Raw genomic sequence first — 14,750 nt, forward strand, 5'->3', positions numbered from 1 at the left:
ATATGCCACTGAATCACATCAGGAAAATACGTCGGGAGCGATTAGGCTTGACAAACATACAAAAAGAGAATGAAACCATCCTATGGAATGAATTGATATCTTCGTTGGAGGAGTTGACAAAATTAGGATTGTAATCAAGTTGCAAAAAGAAGAATTTGCAAAAGAACTGTGGTACCGTAGTTGACTACGGCGGGAGTCGAACCCGCGTCTGCTGCTAACGGACTGTGCAGAGCACTTTGGAAGGCAGCAATAATGACCGTTATACCACGTAGCCGCTTGTTGTTGCTTAAGTCAGCAGCTGTAGAATTTATGAATGTTTCAACAGCACTCGGCAACGCTCAAGATGCCTCCGTATGACGGCGAGGACCATGTTAGTTTTGTTCGTCATCCAATACGCTCTGGTACATCTTCCCGCTCAAACTCATTCCAAAATAACTCTTCGATCCTGCCAAGCCCTACCTGTGTAATTGCCTCATAGCATACGGAGTATATAAGTTGACAAATGCTACCATGCTCGGATCCACGGATCCGTACAGCAATTTCGGCGTACCATTCGATCGCGAGCGATTTGTATCTAATCAATCTCAAACGAGACGAAGATACCGCGGCCACGTGTTGCAAGGATCCTGCGAGTCAGGGCGCGATAATGGTCCCGAGATAAAATCATGGCCAAGCCCAGCCGGCGACATCATATCTTTCTACGAAGTATATAGTAGGGTTCGGGCTGGCTAGGTGCCGGTCATGAAGGCTGGGACAGTTTCACGAGGGCCACACTCCCGGGATGATCTGTCGATAATTATCCGGGAAAGAAATTGCGCTGTAAACATCTCCGGTTTCGGTTTATTAAAACAGCATGACGCTGCCGGCTTTCGATAAATGGAAAAGTGCGATCCACCTGACAACCGTGTGGGAAAAGAAAGAACTCCGGCCGATATGCGGGGTTTGACCGGGTGTCCGGCTAAAGATCATTCTCGGACTCGGACAGTTATAATTCACGCAAGCGGGAGATGTAGCCAAAGACTTTCAAAGCCCGATACCTCTTGTCAAGATGTGCGTTGTGATCGCTCCAAGCTAGTCCATACACAGCAATCATCGTCGTCCCCGACGCCGGACAATAACACAAGAGAGGACTAAATGTGGGATAAGGTCAATTAGACTTTTGGTCGTATGGGGGAGCTGACGGTTGATGTGGGCGTTCTTGTGTCGCGCAAGCCATAGGGCCGATTGTCTCCTGAATTTGTTGTAATGACGATCATCGTATGTGCATACTACCTTACGTGTAGTGTACCTCATCGTAGACCCCATCAAGGTGTTAAAGGGGGGAGCGACCAGGATATATCAACATCGGATCAAAGACCCTGGAAGACGTGCGCAAGTATGTAGTAGTACACCAAAAATCTTTGGTGTCGAGTCATCAACCCTGTGTTTATTTTGTCCTGGTTACATTGAACGTCGGGAACTGTATCCACGAGGCCGAGACGAGCCCAACACGAGGAAGCCGAAACGACGCGCCTGAACAAGTCCCTTAAAAATTTGTTATACTGCGCCCAACAAATGGACGACGACGACGACGACGGAAATGCAAAAGCGAGAGGCGGCAGGGTATCACTGCAAGTCAAACAATAACGAGAGGTTTCAATGGGGCAATGCGATCGCGGCAGAAACAAAAGACTGGCGGAAAAAGAGCAGAGGGACAAGCAAGCGATAGAAACAATAGATCTTCTTCCCCTCTTCCCAACCTCCATTAAGCAATAACGCGATAACGATCGTTATATGGGTATCTTTCAACTGCACACCCTCCCATCCCATTCTTTCCCTTGTTTCTTTTTCTTTCCCTTATATTTAAAACCATGCCGTGAAGGAAAACAAGAGCCGTATGCTTTGCAAGGAAAATAAAGGATAATGATCATAAAAATGACAATGAAACATTTGTACCAAACATCAAACAATGAGAGAAAATATCGAAAAGAGACGCTCGAGAAACATGACAGGTAGAACCATGGATACCCGTAGGTACCGGTAGACCAAATGAAAATGGGAAAAGCCGTAACTCCGGAGAAGGAAATTATGACATGAGAAAACGAGACAAAGAAAACATGCCCCCTCCCAATGCAATGTTTAATCGGTGCACTGGCCTTGTAACTTCGGTATAATTGTCCACGCATTAGAGTCGGCAGCGCTATTGGGCCAACCGTTCAGTCAGGATTAGCGATGAACAGCCTGCCAGCGCTTCCCGTCAACGTCATGGTCCTTTCGTCGACGCTGCCTCTCCTCTTGAGCTCGTCGACGGTCTTAACGCTCTTCTCCCTGGTCAAGGCAGCGTTCTGTGCGCTGTTCTTGGCCCGGTTCTGCGCAGCCATGTCAGGGACCGCGTCGGCGCGCTCTGCGCTGCTGCCGCTGGCAAAGCTGCGAGTTTCGTCGGCGGGGTAATTCGTCGACGCCATGGTTGACATGCGCGATTGCTCGTTTTCCACAAGACTACCGGTCCGCTCGGGCGTGTCGCCTGGTGACCAACGCCGGCCTGCGGCGCTGCCCATTGATCCGAGACGACCAGAGGTCCGGTACGTGAGGCTGCCGCCTGGTTGGGACTGCTGATGCCGCAAACGTCCCGATGCTGTACTGGAGCGCCCTGAGCTGCCTGTTCGTCGATGATGCGCCATATTCCTCGACATGTGGCCGTTGTAGTCATCTTCGTCGCTGTCTTCGCCCTCGACTTCAGTGGCGCTCAACCGTAGTGGCACACCACCGACACCTGCGGCGTAGTTGTTGTCTGGCGTGTAGCCTACCACACCTGGCTTGCCATGATGGCGAATCTTGGCTCCGACCTTGCCTCCAACGGATGACAGACCAGTTGCGGTGCGTCCTGTTCCCTGACCACCTCCGCTATATGATACGCCGTCGCTGTCGACCCTCCTGCCGCCGTTCATTTCAACCGCGGCGCGCATCTTAGCGGCGCGCTGGGCTGCTGCCATACGGGGGTCTTCTGGTTGTGCACGATCGGACCAAACTGTCGCTTTTTGTTTCCTGAGCAGTGCGACGTACGAGCTTCCGCTATGTTGTGAAATGCTGGCAGCGCCACCAGAGCGATTTGATGCGGTACGATGCAAATCCGTCATTGTGGGCGAAGTTCGGTAGGCGGCGGGCGGGGCCATGGTGGATGAAGAGGAAGAAATTGCCGAGTTGAAGGTGTTGACACTGGGGGAGCGGCGCGACGACATGGTCGGGTGGTACTGGTGTTGGCCCGGTTGGGCCAGATGCACCTGCATTGTTGGAATTTGCTGGTATTGTTGTTGATTGTTATAAGGATTATTTTGAGGCAGGACGTTTGAGGATGACGTCCTCGATCGTGAATGGCTATACACTGGCTCAAGGGGACGCTGTCGCCCGCCGATGCGAGACTCAAGCATCGTCCGAGAAGCGAGCGGGCGCGAAAAAATAAAAAAAAAAATAAAAAAAAAAAAGAGGTGGGGGGGCACCTCGAGGGCCGGGCCTTAATAAGGGTCTGTGGCCTTTACCCTCCCAAGGTGGAATGTGGGATACGGGTTTGACAAAAATGTCGGGATCAATGCTGCGGGAGCAGAAGGGAAAGCTCGCAACGCCCAAGGCGGGGAGGGCTCGTTGAGGAAGGACCTGCCCTGTTTCGGTTTTGTCGGTTAGAACCTGATTTGGGTCGGGTCGCTGACTTTCTGCTGTGCGTGCCGTGCCTGCGCCTGGCTGCTTCTGCCACTGCTACTGCAAACTGCACAATCCCACCTACGCTGCCCGTGCGTTGCCTTGTTGCGCGTGCAGGGAGCGTTACCGTCTGGTGCCACCCGCCGGGCCATGCGAAACAGCCTGTTGCAGGGCCTGAACGGTCGGTAACGGGGTTTTGAGATGGATAACCTTGGCAGATCGAAACACAAACAGATTAAAAAAAATGACTGACCTCGCCTTGAGTGATACGACCGTATTTCTAATTGGTCGGGTCGCTGACTACAGCTGAGTAGTCAGGGTAAGGCGAAATACTCACGGCAGGGCGGTAAGAGGGACAAGAAAAAAAAAACATCCAGGCCCGCCCGTTGAGCTTTTTGGTGATGGTGTGCAAAGGTGAGTATGTGTGGAAAAGTCAGAAGGACCAAATGGTGGGCATGAAGAGGTAGGTAAAGGGTCTGAGCTTTCTTATGGCTTAGTCTCCATGTCCCTTAGAGTAGAACCTAGCGCTTGGTGGGATTTGTTGCTTGTGGTGGTCAGAACTCTTTTGTGTTGCGCTGTCGGGTTCTATCTTTTTTTTGCTTTTTCCCCTCCTGGCAAGTCGACTTAGCAGGGGTGGGCTCCTTCAGGCACAACTGGGTTCACGGTCAGAAAGTGGAGCTTGGTGAGATCGTGGTGGACTGAGGCTTCGTAATTGGATGGGTTGGCGCTACGCAATTGACCGAGCTTCGACGGCGATCTTTTCTCGTCTGCAAGGTCACATTGACGAAAGAGAGAGAAAATCGAAGACAAAAAAGAGAGAGAGAGAGAAAAAGATAAAAAAGAATCGAATAATATCCAGGGACTAGCCTAGCCGATAGATAGTAAAGACAGTTACACCTGGTTGGGGAAAAAGATATTTGGGCGCCGAGTAATGTTAACGTTGCTTTGCTTTCGGCTGGCAGTGTGTAACGCAATATGACTGACTGTAGGACAGCAGGTGAGGCGGTATGTGCTTAGCTTAGGGTGATTATGAGTGAATAGAGCGTTCGGCTCCCCGGAACCAACGAGATGGTTCAATGTAATTTCTTCTAAACCGGAAGCCTGGAACTATGACTAGATTAGAAGTAGAAAAACTCCAGGGAGTAGTGATATCCATAAGGCCTGGAAAAATTCCACGGGTCCAGATGTGCTTTTTAAAACCGCCATGAAGGCTTGCTTGCAGCTTACAAGGCTAGGGGAACAACCATTCACTTGCCGCGAGTTTTTTGATGCCCGCCCCGAAAAACTGGCCGATGATGTGATGACCCAATATGTGAGCTTTGTTATTGCCCAGAACTCGGTGGAGTAACAAGGCCGGCATCTCCATTTCCCCTCAGCTCCGCAGGGCTTGATTACTGGCTACCAACCAGCGCGTCCTCGAGGCGTCCAGGGAAAAAGATAAATAAAAACAAACCGAAAGACGCCGATCATCAGTGAGTTTGAACCAAACCTACTGCTTTACAGTGCAAACAACATTCATTGTTCGGCAATCATACGTAACATTGACTTTGAATTGACTAATCGCATCACCGCGAAACGTGTCCAGGGCTGAGTGTGTACCTACCTTAGGTAGATGACCGTGAATGGGCCCATCAATCAACGACAGACAGCTGGGATCAGCCAAGCGACACAAAGTTGCGCGACCGACGGTGCCGAGAGAGACCAACTTAGGTAACTCCCTAATCAAATCAAGGACCTTGAAGCGAAAAAACCAAACAGTCCGCCGCAAGTTTCGGCATCGGCCGGCCCTGTGAGCTTTCATGTGGTAATACTCTATTTTCGTTCAAGTCAAGTCCCTACTAACAAGGTGCCAACTTCAGCCCCCGGAAGGCCGCCTAGAAAATTTCAGGCGTTGGGGGGTAAAAAAAAGTGACAACCAAAGAAAAAAAAAAAAAAAAATCACCTGCGACTAATCAGGCTTGGAACAAACGGGCAACAGCCGCCACAGGCTCTCGGCTGCAATCGTGCCGACGGGAGCTGGCGTTGCTAGCCCAGTCCATGGCGTCAATTTTGCTCTTTTATTGGCATTCGTGAACTACGCTAGCCTGTCGAGGCCTCCCGTTCAAAGCCCCGTTGGCCCATTGACCTCGTGATATGATTGATATCTATGATGCCGTACGGTTTAGACTAGTACTTTGTAGTGAAAAGAATATTCTCCAGGAAATCCTACCTAGGGCAAAGCGGAAACGGGGTACAGAATGCTCTCATGATTTACTTGGATGAAATATTCGCACCGCAATTTTGTCTTGGACTCGGTCTTAATTCCGAAAAAGGGTCTTTTGCAATAGGCTGCTCAAGCTTGTTGGCGAATAAGAGAGAGCTGCACAGATTTGGCCAAGACAGACGGAGTCGCTTGGATCGATGCAGGCGAGACATACTCCGTCGACACACACACACACACACACCACAATCTGCATCTGATAAGTCATCCTTTCAAGCATTGTTAACGCTAACAGACCAGATTGGGTTCACGGGGTTCTATGGAGTAACAATAGTTAATATTGGAGTTAATAGTCAGCCCGAACTTTCTTGCTGTCGACCGTTGAACGTATGCGTATTGAAAGGTTTGCGAACTCGAAGACGGAAGGCCTAATGCGGAGGCGCAACCCTACAAGACGGAACCTTAATGGCGAGCAACTAATATCTACGAAAACAAAAACAAACTTGATTGACTGTGGCTGCATCTAAACCTTGCTCACCGGTCACTGCGATAAGCAATAATAACGAAGGAGATGGCAAAAAAGAATACCCCGAGAGATCAGACCAAATTGAGGTTCAAGCCGCATTGAAAAGGATGCACCTCGGCGGTTCAGTTGCATTTTTGGGCTAGCTAGCACGCCCGCCATCGTTTGTTTTGTCGGCTAATGCCCCTCTCCTCCACCTTGACTGCTGCACACCTCAATGCCCCCGCATCACAATGGTTACAGCCATGTACAGACATGGTAATGTTTTGTATCTCTACTGCGAGGCATCTTCTAGCGTGACATGGAAGATATGGATGGCAATCCACAAAGACCGCCACGGTAGGCCTGCATGTTGTTGGGGATATTTTTGAGGCTATCGATCTTTATCAATCCAAGTCATTCCGCGCACTTCTTTGAGCCGGTCGGTCGTCTCCGGCCCTTTTACATGTCATGACTCTTTCATTCATTCTTCCACAGCAGTCCAGCAAAGCCCTAGGCATCGGCAAATGTCACTGATGCAAAGCCCCTAGCAAGTCTAAGGTAGGCACCAATGTACGAGGCACGGTACGCTGCTGCGCGTAGAATAAAAATCCAATCCCAACAACCCTTGGCGACGAGGATTCTTCATTTTTGGTTTTTGGTGGATGATAGGTGGGGGCCACTAGCTTGGACGATAACGTCACTTGAGAAGGGCGAAAGAGGATGGAATTTTTCCCTCCTCCATTCTTATCATGGTTGATGGTTCCCATATGGGGAAACAAAAGGACCCGTCGAGCCGTCCATTCGTCGCATTGAATTGATTGACAGCTCACACGCCCCCCAAAGAGATCTCGATCGAGCCTTTCCCGAGTGCGATGTTAAAACCTGCAGCGTTGCGGGCTCATGCTCGTGCCTTGGAAAAGTGTCGATGCAGTGCGTCCTTGACATTCTACCGGTGCCTTGGAACTCGGGGCGTACAAAAAATAGAGAGAATAGGCAAGGTATGCATTGTAAGGAGTAGGACGACGAGAAACAAAACGCCGCAGAAGAAAGATAATCCAAAATCTGGGTCCAAAATCAAGGTTTTGGGCTGACATGGAATCCTGGAGCTGCAAGCGGCCAGGGGTTTGTTAATGCGAAAGCATCTGTCTGCAGGCTACTAGGTAGTAACCAAGTAGGGTTGAGGCTTCGATAGAAAGGGAAGGTATGGAATGTTGCTATTAATCAATGTGTACCATTAGGCTTCGATATCTGGTAGGCGGCAGAAACTGCCGAAGTACTCGCTGTATGACGGACGCAAAATTGCATTATGAAATGATGTTGTATGTGTTGCGAGAAAAGGTCTCATGTCGCACATACATCTCGTCACATGGCCAATTGAGCTTGTTGCGGAAATGTTGGCACTCCCGTGTTTGGTGCAACCCCCGAGTTGAGCTCACCGCCGGTTGTACCTGAGATGAAATTGATTGCTTTGCTTCATTCGCGATGCGGCTCATAAGACCAGGCCAGACCGGCCACACTACAGGGTAGGTAGGCACGACGATGCCAACTTGCATCAGCTTACCCTCTCAAGCCTCTGCACTGAGCTCCCTCCAGTACCTACCTACAATTGAGCCAACTCCGATGACCGGCAAGAAAATTCCGGTTTTGAAACGGGTAGGGAGATTTCAAGGACAAACAATTGAAAATTTCCTTGCGAGCGGCAAACACGGTCGTGGAGCAAGCAGTAAGGGGCAAATTATACCAAGTCGATCACTGTCCAATCCAGGTTGCGCGCACACTTGCCAAAACCTGGCTGGGCAATCGTCATCTGTAAATACGTATACGACATCTAATCCAATCCCCGAACAGTTCCAAGTCCCAAGGCAAATGTGATGCTCACGCCGAGAGCTTTGGTCGGCAACCGGCAATACTCATCTTCCGGGGTTGTTGTCCGAAGTGCATTCTTTCTTCCACCACTTCACATCACCTACAGTGGACACAGGCTTCACAAGCTAGAGCGAGTCCCTACAGCACCGTTTGATATCTTCACTTCCACATGCTCACCCATCTTACGTAAGTGCACAATCCCATGTTACCCCACCAACCCCACAATTTCATCCCTGGCAGGCTGCCCTATTCGCCGCCGCTTGGTCACGTCACTCGTGTGTTCAGAATCTCCATCTGGACAAGCTCTTCCATGATAGCTTCGGTGCGTCGCCAGCGATAACGAGACAACTGGGTCATTGTATTGCTGGCAATCAAGCACAACAATCATTTGCATCATTGTTTGGTCGCCTGCCAACGAAGGTCGTCACTTGAACGTATTCGAGACTTTCTCTTCCGCAACCTGACGCTTATCTTCAAACTCAGATCCTTAAACCTTCCCAGGAACGCACGCGTTGGACTTGACAGCGCAGCACAAGCTATTGCAACTCCCTGGTCCACGGGCGGCAGCTGCACAGACCCTGCATCTCGCGGCCCGTAGCCTCAAGTGGCCGACAAGGGAAGACGAACCACTCGACCCATAATACGCCCTTCGATCAGACGATCCCTTTGTCATGTCAGGCCCGCGGACAAGAAAGCAGGCCGCCAGGGAGGCTGCCGCCGGCGAGCACGCGACCACTTCCAACGGAGACAGCGGCGCAGATGCCCAGGGGGAACTAGTGAAGAATGACGGAATCGCGGTGAAGGAAAACATATTCGCCTTTTGGCCAAACATAATCGGTAAGTCGCACCCGCAGCGAGGCGCCGAGAAAAAGATTCCACCCAGCTGACGAAGCATATCTTGCGGCAACAGGCTACATCCGGGTCGTACTCGCGCTCATCTCCCTCTACTATATGCCGCTGCACCCTCGGACGTGCACGCTGCTTTACAGCATCTCATGCCTCCTCGATGCGCTGGATGGCTACCTGGCGCGCCTGTTTGAACAGTCGACGCGCTTCGGCGCCGTCCTCGACATGGTGACGGACCGTTGCACGACGGCATGCATGCTGGTGTTCTTGTCCTCGGCGTTCCCGCGCTGGGCCATCGTGTTCCAGGGCCTCATCTCACTCGACTTTGCAAGCCACTACATCCACATGTACACTACGCTCGCGATGGGAGGTTCGAGTCAAAGCCACAAGAATGTGGACCGGTCGAGAAGCTGGATTCTGAACCAATACTACACGAACAAGGTGAGACTCGGGAGATTATGATGGGTCAAGGTTCTGTGGCGCGCACTGCTAACAGCTATGTCCAGGTCGTGCTGTTTGTGTTCTGCTTTCTCAATGAGGCTTTCTTCATTGCTCTGTACCTTCTCTCTTTCTCGAGCCCGCTCTTGTCACCCACTTTGCTGGGACAGGTCCCTCCCGGCGCTGCCGAGGAGATTCTCAAGGGCAACCGCGAGGTGGACTCATCTGTCCTGGGGCAAATCTTTACAAACCCATACAGTGCTGGTGCTTTAGAGCTCGCGCGCGCGAACAAGATGGTATGGCTTTTCTCGTATAGCTTGTATCCTTTCCTCCCTCATGGAGTATTTGCTGATTTTTGAACGACTCCAGGACTCTACCATCCCTTGGATTGTTGCTATCGTCAGCTTCCCCGTCATGTTAGGTAAGCAGTTCATCAACGTTGTGCAGTTTATCAAGGCCAGCAAATGGCTGGCAGAGGGTGACTTGGAGGCCAGGAGGGCGCAGGGTCTTCCGCGCGCCAAGAAGACGATATAACTTTTTGTGATGGAGCACATGGAGCTCGATTCGTTTGTTGGGTGGGAGAGCAAGAAAATCATGACGACATTTCAGATGGAAGCGATATTATGTACGCTCCATGATGGGTTGACATGTTGTGGATGGGATTTCCATAACATAGTTGCTCAGGAGCGTTAGAAGGGAGTTGAGATAAAGGTACAGGTTACCAAGGCAGATTCGCCCACTTGTCTGGTCTGTACAGAGATGGCCAAAGGCATCGACTACAATGTAGTGAGTATTGCAGAAAGGCTTTTGACGGGGGTTTAAGTTTTGAAAAGGGATGAACAGCATCAAAGTGTTAGCTCGGATGACGCCTATCGATATTTGGTGTCATTGTTTGAACAGATTAGTGCGTTGCTTCCTCAGAGCCGTTACTCGGCGTCTAATACACATGGTATTATATTCATGCACATAAAAAGGAATCTAATTGTCCTGTTCAGTTCTCCACCATGTTCGATGCAAGAAGTCACCGGCGCCATAAACTGATGGGAATGGAGATTGGCGTTCATATCAGCATGTTGAGATGTTTGCTTGGGTAGAATCTTCCTCTTGGTTTCCTGCAGTAGTCAGTATTGCACAGTGTTGCAACTGTCAGAACGACGTTTCGCGTCACCGCTATTTATCGATATTTTACTTATTTCTAATAGTCAGTCGGTTCAGTTAAGTAGGCCATATCGAAGCAAATGAAAATTTCGCAAAGTCAACGAAAGTCATTGGCTCTACGCCCTATGCTCAAGAGGTAAGGAAATGTCGTCACCACAAATTTCCGGGAACTGCGTCCTCAAAACGTTGATTGACATTAGGTTGATGTAGCTCTTCTACTAGACTAGACTAGACATAGACTAGAGATGGATCCATACCAGCTCTTGTTCCGAGTTTGGAGTATCGACATGAAGTCTCACCATCTCTTCAGCAAATCACGGCGGCTGCATATGTCATCACTACTATAGAAAAGTCACAATAGTGGTATGCCCCCAGTATCTGTACTTGTTCGCGCTTCAACATATCATAACTCGGGGTCCAGCCGCCTTGTAAGCCACCCACAACACCTGACAACTTGGTGGCGACGCCAATGGAAATCTAAATTCTTGAATCCCTGACTTCGGCAGCTGTGTAGAAAAGAGGCAACATCAGATAACATTACAATACGTAGCTGAAGAGAGCCTTGACAGGTTATCGAACAAGTCATTCTGTAGGCATTGCTACCTTACAGGCCTCCAAGATCAGGGATTTTTTTGCATCGCTGAACCATGATGGGGATGAGGAAGCTTTCGAGAAGATACTAGATATATTTAGACCAAGCTCCAGCCGCGTGTTGCTATGATACATGCCTTAGCAGTACTAGTACTGGTGCGGGATTATAGCTGGGAGGGCAATTATCTTGGAAAGGAAGATAGTGGGATGAGAACTTCAACCTAACACCCTTTGGGCCTAGGGGAGGCCTGTCAAAAGATGAACCGAAGCCATGTGCGGACAAATCGAGTCAATCAAGCGTCTGAATTTCCATCACGCCTAGACTTCTGATACAAAAAAAAAACATTAGATTCGCCCCAAGTTTGCAATGTTCTTTGACAGGCGGCCGATTCCTAAATGGGAGACTCCGACAGCTCTAGTAATCAGTCATCGACCGGGCCTGGGCCCCGCAACAAGGTTTTTGACGCAATACCGAGCCACACTTTTGTACCGAATCTTGGGAATCTTGTGATCGCATTGCTTTTGTTTCTATTTAGCGGTGTACCCAGAAAAGGCTGGAAGCCAAGACCAAAAAGTCGCTGTGACTCTGCAGTCGTAATTGAACAAAACAGACAACTCCGCTACGGCGGAGTTATCATCGGATCAGAACGCCGTCTTTCCGGGCGGCAAAACCTCTGGTGAACTGGGAGCCCGATCAGGTGGAGTGGTAAAGCCGATGTTTTACCGCTGTGGTCTAAACCTTTTTGGTCCCAGCACAAAGGCCTCTGTGTCAATCTAGGTCTAGTCTAGATCTAGAACTCACTACCCAAGGCCGTATAGTACCATAGAGTACAGTAATCTTGCCAGCAATCCTAGGACGCGGGGGAAACCGGTGCAGACCCCGCTCTTTCTCCAGGCGGTCGGAGCCACCTGGAATGAGGTTTTTTGGTTCTCGAGGCAAATGGTTTGCTGATGAGATACCGGGGTGCAAAGCAGCCAAGACTTTTGGGAGATCTATGGATGCAGTGGAAGTGACGTGGGTGAAATTTTTTGTATTTAAAGACTTGATTGAAGTCAATCCTCGGCGTCCTGGAACTCGATGATCCCGATCACAGAACCGGGCCACATTTAGCCTGCGCCGCTTGACGTTGTCGCAAGAACAATGGCCACACACACGTCAACTGAGCTTCAGGAGCTCCCTCCACAGCAGCAGTTTGCGACCGAAGCCAATAAGAACGACATTAATGGCGACGCCAGTAATGGCTGGGGAAAAGGCGTCCGCCTTGGAGACGACGCAAAGAAGGATGGAACACCGCCGGGCGATAATTCATTGCGGATAAGCAGCGAATCGCTGGCCGAACGGGACCAACACCTCCCGCATCCCACGACGGCGACCGAAGTGCTGCAGCGCTGGAACCATCCGCGCAGCAACATTGTGCGCCTCGCGGCCGCCTTCTGGGCCTTCATTGTCGCGGGCGCCAACGACGCCGCCTACGGTCCACTCATCCCTTACCTGGAGCAGTACTACAACCTCAGCTACCTCGTCGTTTCGCTCGTGTTCTTGTCGCCATTTATCGGCTACACCATCTCGGCGCTCATCAACAACTACGTGCACCTGTGGTGGGGCCAGCGCGGCGTCGCCATCATTTCCCCCTCGGCGCACCTGGCCGCCTACATCATCATCGCCTGCCACCCGCCGTACCCGGTTCTGGTCGTCGCCTTCAGCTTGGCCGGGTTCGGCAACGGGCTCGTCGACGCGGCCTGGAACGCCTGGATCGGCAACATGGCGCGCGCCGACGAGATCCTGGGCTTCCTGCACGGCTTCTATGGCGTCGGCGCCGTCGTTTCCCCGCTAATCGCCACCAGCATGATCACCCGGCTCGGCCAGCCCTGGTACGCCTACTACTACCTCATGATCGGGCTCGCGACTCTCGAGCTGGTCACGTCCGCGGCTGCGTTTTGGCCACAGAACGCACAGGCATACCGAGACTCGCTGTCTCGCAGCGCCGGCGGCGGGGAGCCGCAGAAGGGAGCGCTGCGGGAGGCGCTGTTCAAGAAGGGCTACGCGAGGGTCGCTTGGCTGATTTCCATTTTTCTGCTGTGTTATGTCGGTGCAGAGGTTGCGATTGGCGGCTGGATCGTCAAGTTCATGATGGAGATTCGGAACGCGCCGGGATTCGAGAGCGGCATGTCTGCTATGGGTTTCTGGCTGGGGCTGGTTGTCGGACGGGTTATTCTAGGCTTTGTGACGCCCAGGCTAGGGGTTAAGTTGGCCGTGACTGTGAGTTTTGATGATTTTCCCTGCCGATTCAATTTGCTTCTTCCTTTTTTTTTTTTTTTTTGCTTTTTCTTGGTTGTAACTGACAACGTTCCCACGCTTGCAGCTGTACCTCATCCCAGTCATGGCGTTGCAGCTCGTCTTTTGGCTGGTGCCCCAGTTCTACGTCTCGGTTGTGGCTGTCGCGCTGCAGGGCTTCTTCATTGGCCCGTTATTCCCGGCAGCAATTGTTGTGGCTACTAAGCTGCTGCCGAAGCACCTGCACGTGAGCGCCATTGGATTCGCAGCTGCGTTTGGCGGCTCGGGTGCGGCGGTGCTGCCGTTTGCAATCGGAGCCATCGCACAGGCCAAGGGGGTTTGGGTTTTGCAGCCCATCATCCTGGCCCTTTTTGCAGTTCTCCTACTGCTGTGGCTCTGCCTGCCCAGGTTGAACAAGAAGAAGGACTGAAAATTTCCCCGGAAAAAACTTTTCCTTCTTTTTATTGATTAATGATCTGTACCGGATTCTTGTTAGTGGTTAAATTCGTATTTCCTGAGTAGATGTCACCCTCTGTTTGGTCGAGATTGTCACATCGCCTGTGTCGGGAGATTGCGGGCGTGAGTAAGTTGTGTCCAGGCGACAAATTCACGACTCCTTTTCGCTTGTTGCCAAGGGTATCTATCGGGAGCCTATTTTTTTTTCATTATTTATTTATTTATTTTTTATTGTTTCATTCATCTTTTTCATAATGAATTGGTGAAAATTCGATGAAACAAATACAAATGGCTAGATTTTAATCAGTCGCAATCACATCCGAAACTTTTAACAGTTGGCCGATTGAATCGGAGGAACAGTCTCTTGTAAAACCTTGTTGGTGATTTTCCAACAGCTGCCAAGATTCTTTCCGTCTTAAAATAACAGTCCCGCTTTTAAACGAGGCACGTCGTCGTGTTGACGTTTTGCAAATGGAGCCGCGTCATCCGTTTCCCACAAGGCGACCGGGCATCTTGGCTGAGGGAATGGCCGGGTTTATCTCAGGCGCCTCCACGCTAATTTTGCAAGGTTGGGCCGGGGCCAAATCAGTTGGGTTGATTTGACATTGGGATCCCCGCTGGACTTGTCTACCAGTTGGCAGAGATTTGGAGTTGTTTGGTCGAAATTCGCGCCCCGTTAAAAACAGGATGTCCCGAGACAGCCCCATCCCCCTGAATGTTCATGCGGTAGCGCCGTCTCCTCT

The 14,750-nt window shown here is 50.8% G+C and overlaps 5 protein-coding genes across 5 annotated transcripts; 4 read left to right on the forward strand and 1 right to left on the reverse strand.

Annotated features, from left to right (window-relative positions):
- Window positions 1-2,195: 2,195 nt before the first annotated feature.
- On the reverse strand, window positions 2,196-3,407 carry PgNI_07949 (uncharacterized protein; the record flags this gene model as incomplete). The annotated part of the gene is made up of 2 exons (XM_031127953.1): window positions 2,196-3,260; window positions 3,363-3,407. 2 exons carry the CDS (start codon window positions 3,405-3,407, stop codon window positions 2,196-2,198), a joined length of 1,110 nt encoding a protein of 369 aa, XP_030980863.1.
- A 1,887-nt stretch (window positions 3,408-5,294) lies between these two features.
- On the forward strand, window positions 5,295-5,701 carry PgNI_07950 (uncharacterized protein; the record flags this gene model as incomplete). The annotated part of the gene is made up of 2 exons (XM_031127954.1): window positions 5,295-5,461; window positions 5,644-5,701. 2 exons carry the CDS (start codon window positions 5,295-5,297, stop codon window positions 5,699-5,701), a joined length of 225 nt encoding a protein of 74 aa, XP_030980729.1.
- A 2,296-nt stretch (window positions 5,702-7,997) lies between these two features.
- On the forward strand, window positions 7,998-8,397 carry PgNI_07951 (uncharacterized protein; the record flags this gene model as incomplete). The annotated part of the gene is made up of 2 exons (XM_031127955.1): window positions 7,998-8,101; window positions 8,226-8,397. 2 exons carry the CDS (start codon window positions 7,998-8,000, stop codon window positions 8,395-8,397), a joined length of 276 nt encoding a protein of 91 aa, XP_030980733.1.
- Window positions 8,398-8,508: 111 nt separating this feature from the next.
- Window positions 8,509-10,473, forward strand: PgNI_07952 (uncharacterized protein). Its single transcript, XM_031127956.1, has 4 exons — window positions 8,509-9,080; window positions 9,154-9,530; window positions 9,596-9,823; window positions 9,897-10,473. Exons 1-4 carry the CDS (start codon window positions 8,915-8,917, stop codon window positions 10,059-10,061), a joined length of 936 nt encoding a protein of 311 aa, XP_030980735.1. The 5' UTR covers window positions 8,509-8,914; the 3' UTR covers window positions 10,062-10,473.
- A 1,626-nt stretch (window positions 10,474-12,099) lies between these two features.
- On the forward strand, window positions 12,100-14,201 carry PgNI_07953 (uncharacterized protein). The gene is made up of 2 exons (XM_031127957.1): window positions 12,100-13,536; window positions 13,640-14,201. Exons 1-2 carry the CDS (start codon window positions 12,418-12,420, stop codon window positions 13,979-13,981), a joined length of 1,461 nt encoding a protein of 486 aa, XP_030980736.1. The 5' UTR covers window positions 12,100-12,417; the 3' UTR covers window positions 13,982-14,201.
- The last annotated feature ends 549 nt before the right edge of the window (window positions 14,202-14,750 follow it).

This window comes from Pyricularia grisea (assembly GCF_004355905.1).
Source record: "Pyricularia grisea strain NI907 chromosome Unknown Pyricularia_grisea_NI907_Scaffold_4, whole genome shotgun sequence".
NCBI classification, from domain to species: Eukaryota; Fungi; Ascomycota; class Sordariomycetes; order Magnaporthales; family Pyriculariaceae; genus Pyricularia; species Pyricularia grisea.

What these genes read in the sequence shown, in the direction of transcription:
- PgNI_07952 (XM_031127956.1), top strand. Translation starts at nt 8,915, where the DNA reads ATGTCAGGCCCGCGGACAAGAAAGCAGGCCGCCAGGGAGGCTGCCGCC. An exon ending in ACCAATACTACACGAACAAG is followed by an intron (nt 9,531 to 9,595) that starts GTGAGACTCGGG and finishes AGCTATGTCCAG; the next exon opens with GTCGTGCTGTTTGTGTTCTG. An exon ending in TCGCGCGCGCGAACAAGATG is followed by an intron (nt 9,824 to 9,896) that starts GTATGGCTTTTC and finishes GAACGACTCCAG; the next exon opens with GACTCTACCATCCCTTGGAT.
- PgNI_07953 (XM_031127957.1), top strand. Translation starts at nt 12,418, where the DNA reads ATGGCCACACACACGTCAACTGAGCTTCAGGAGCTCCCTCCACAGCAG. An exon ending in GGGTTAAGTTGGCCGTGACT is followed by an intron (nt 13,537 to 13,639) that starts GTGAGTTTTGAT and finishes CCACGCTTGCAG; the next exon opens with CTGTACCTCATCCCAGTCAT.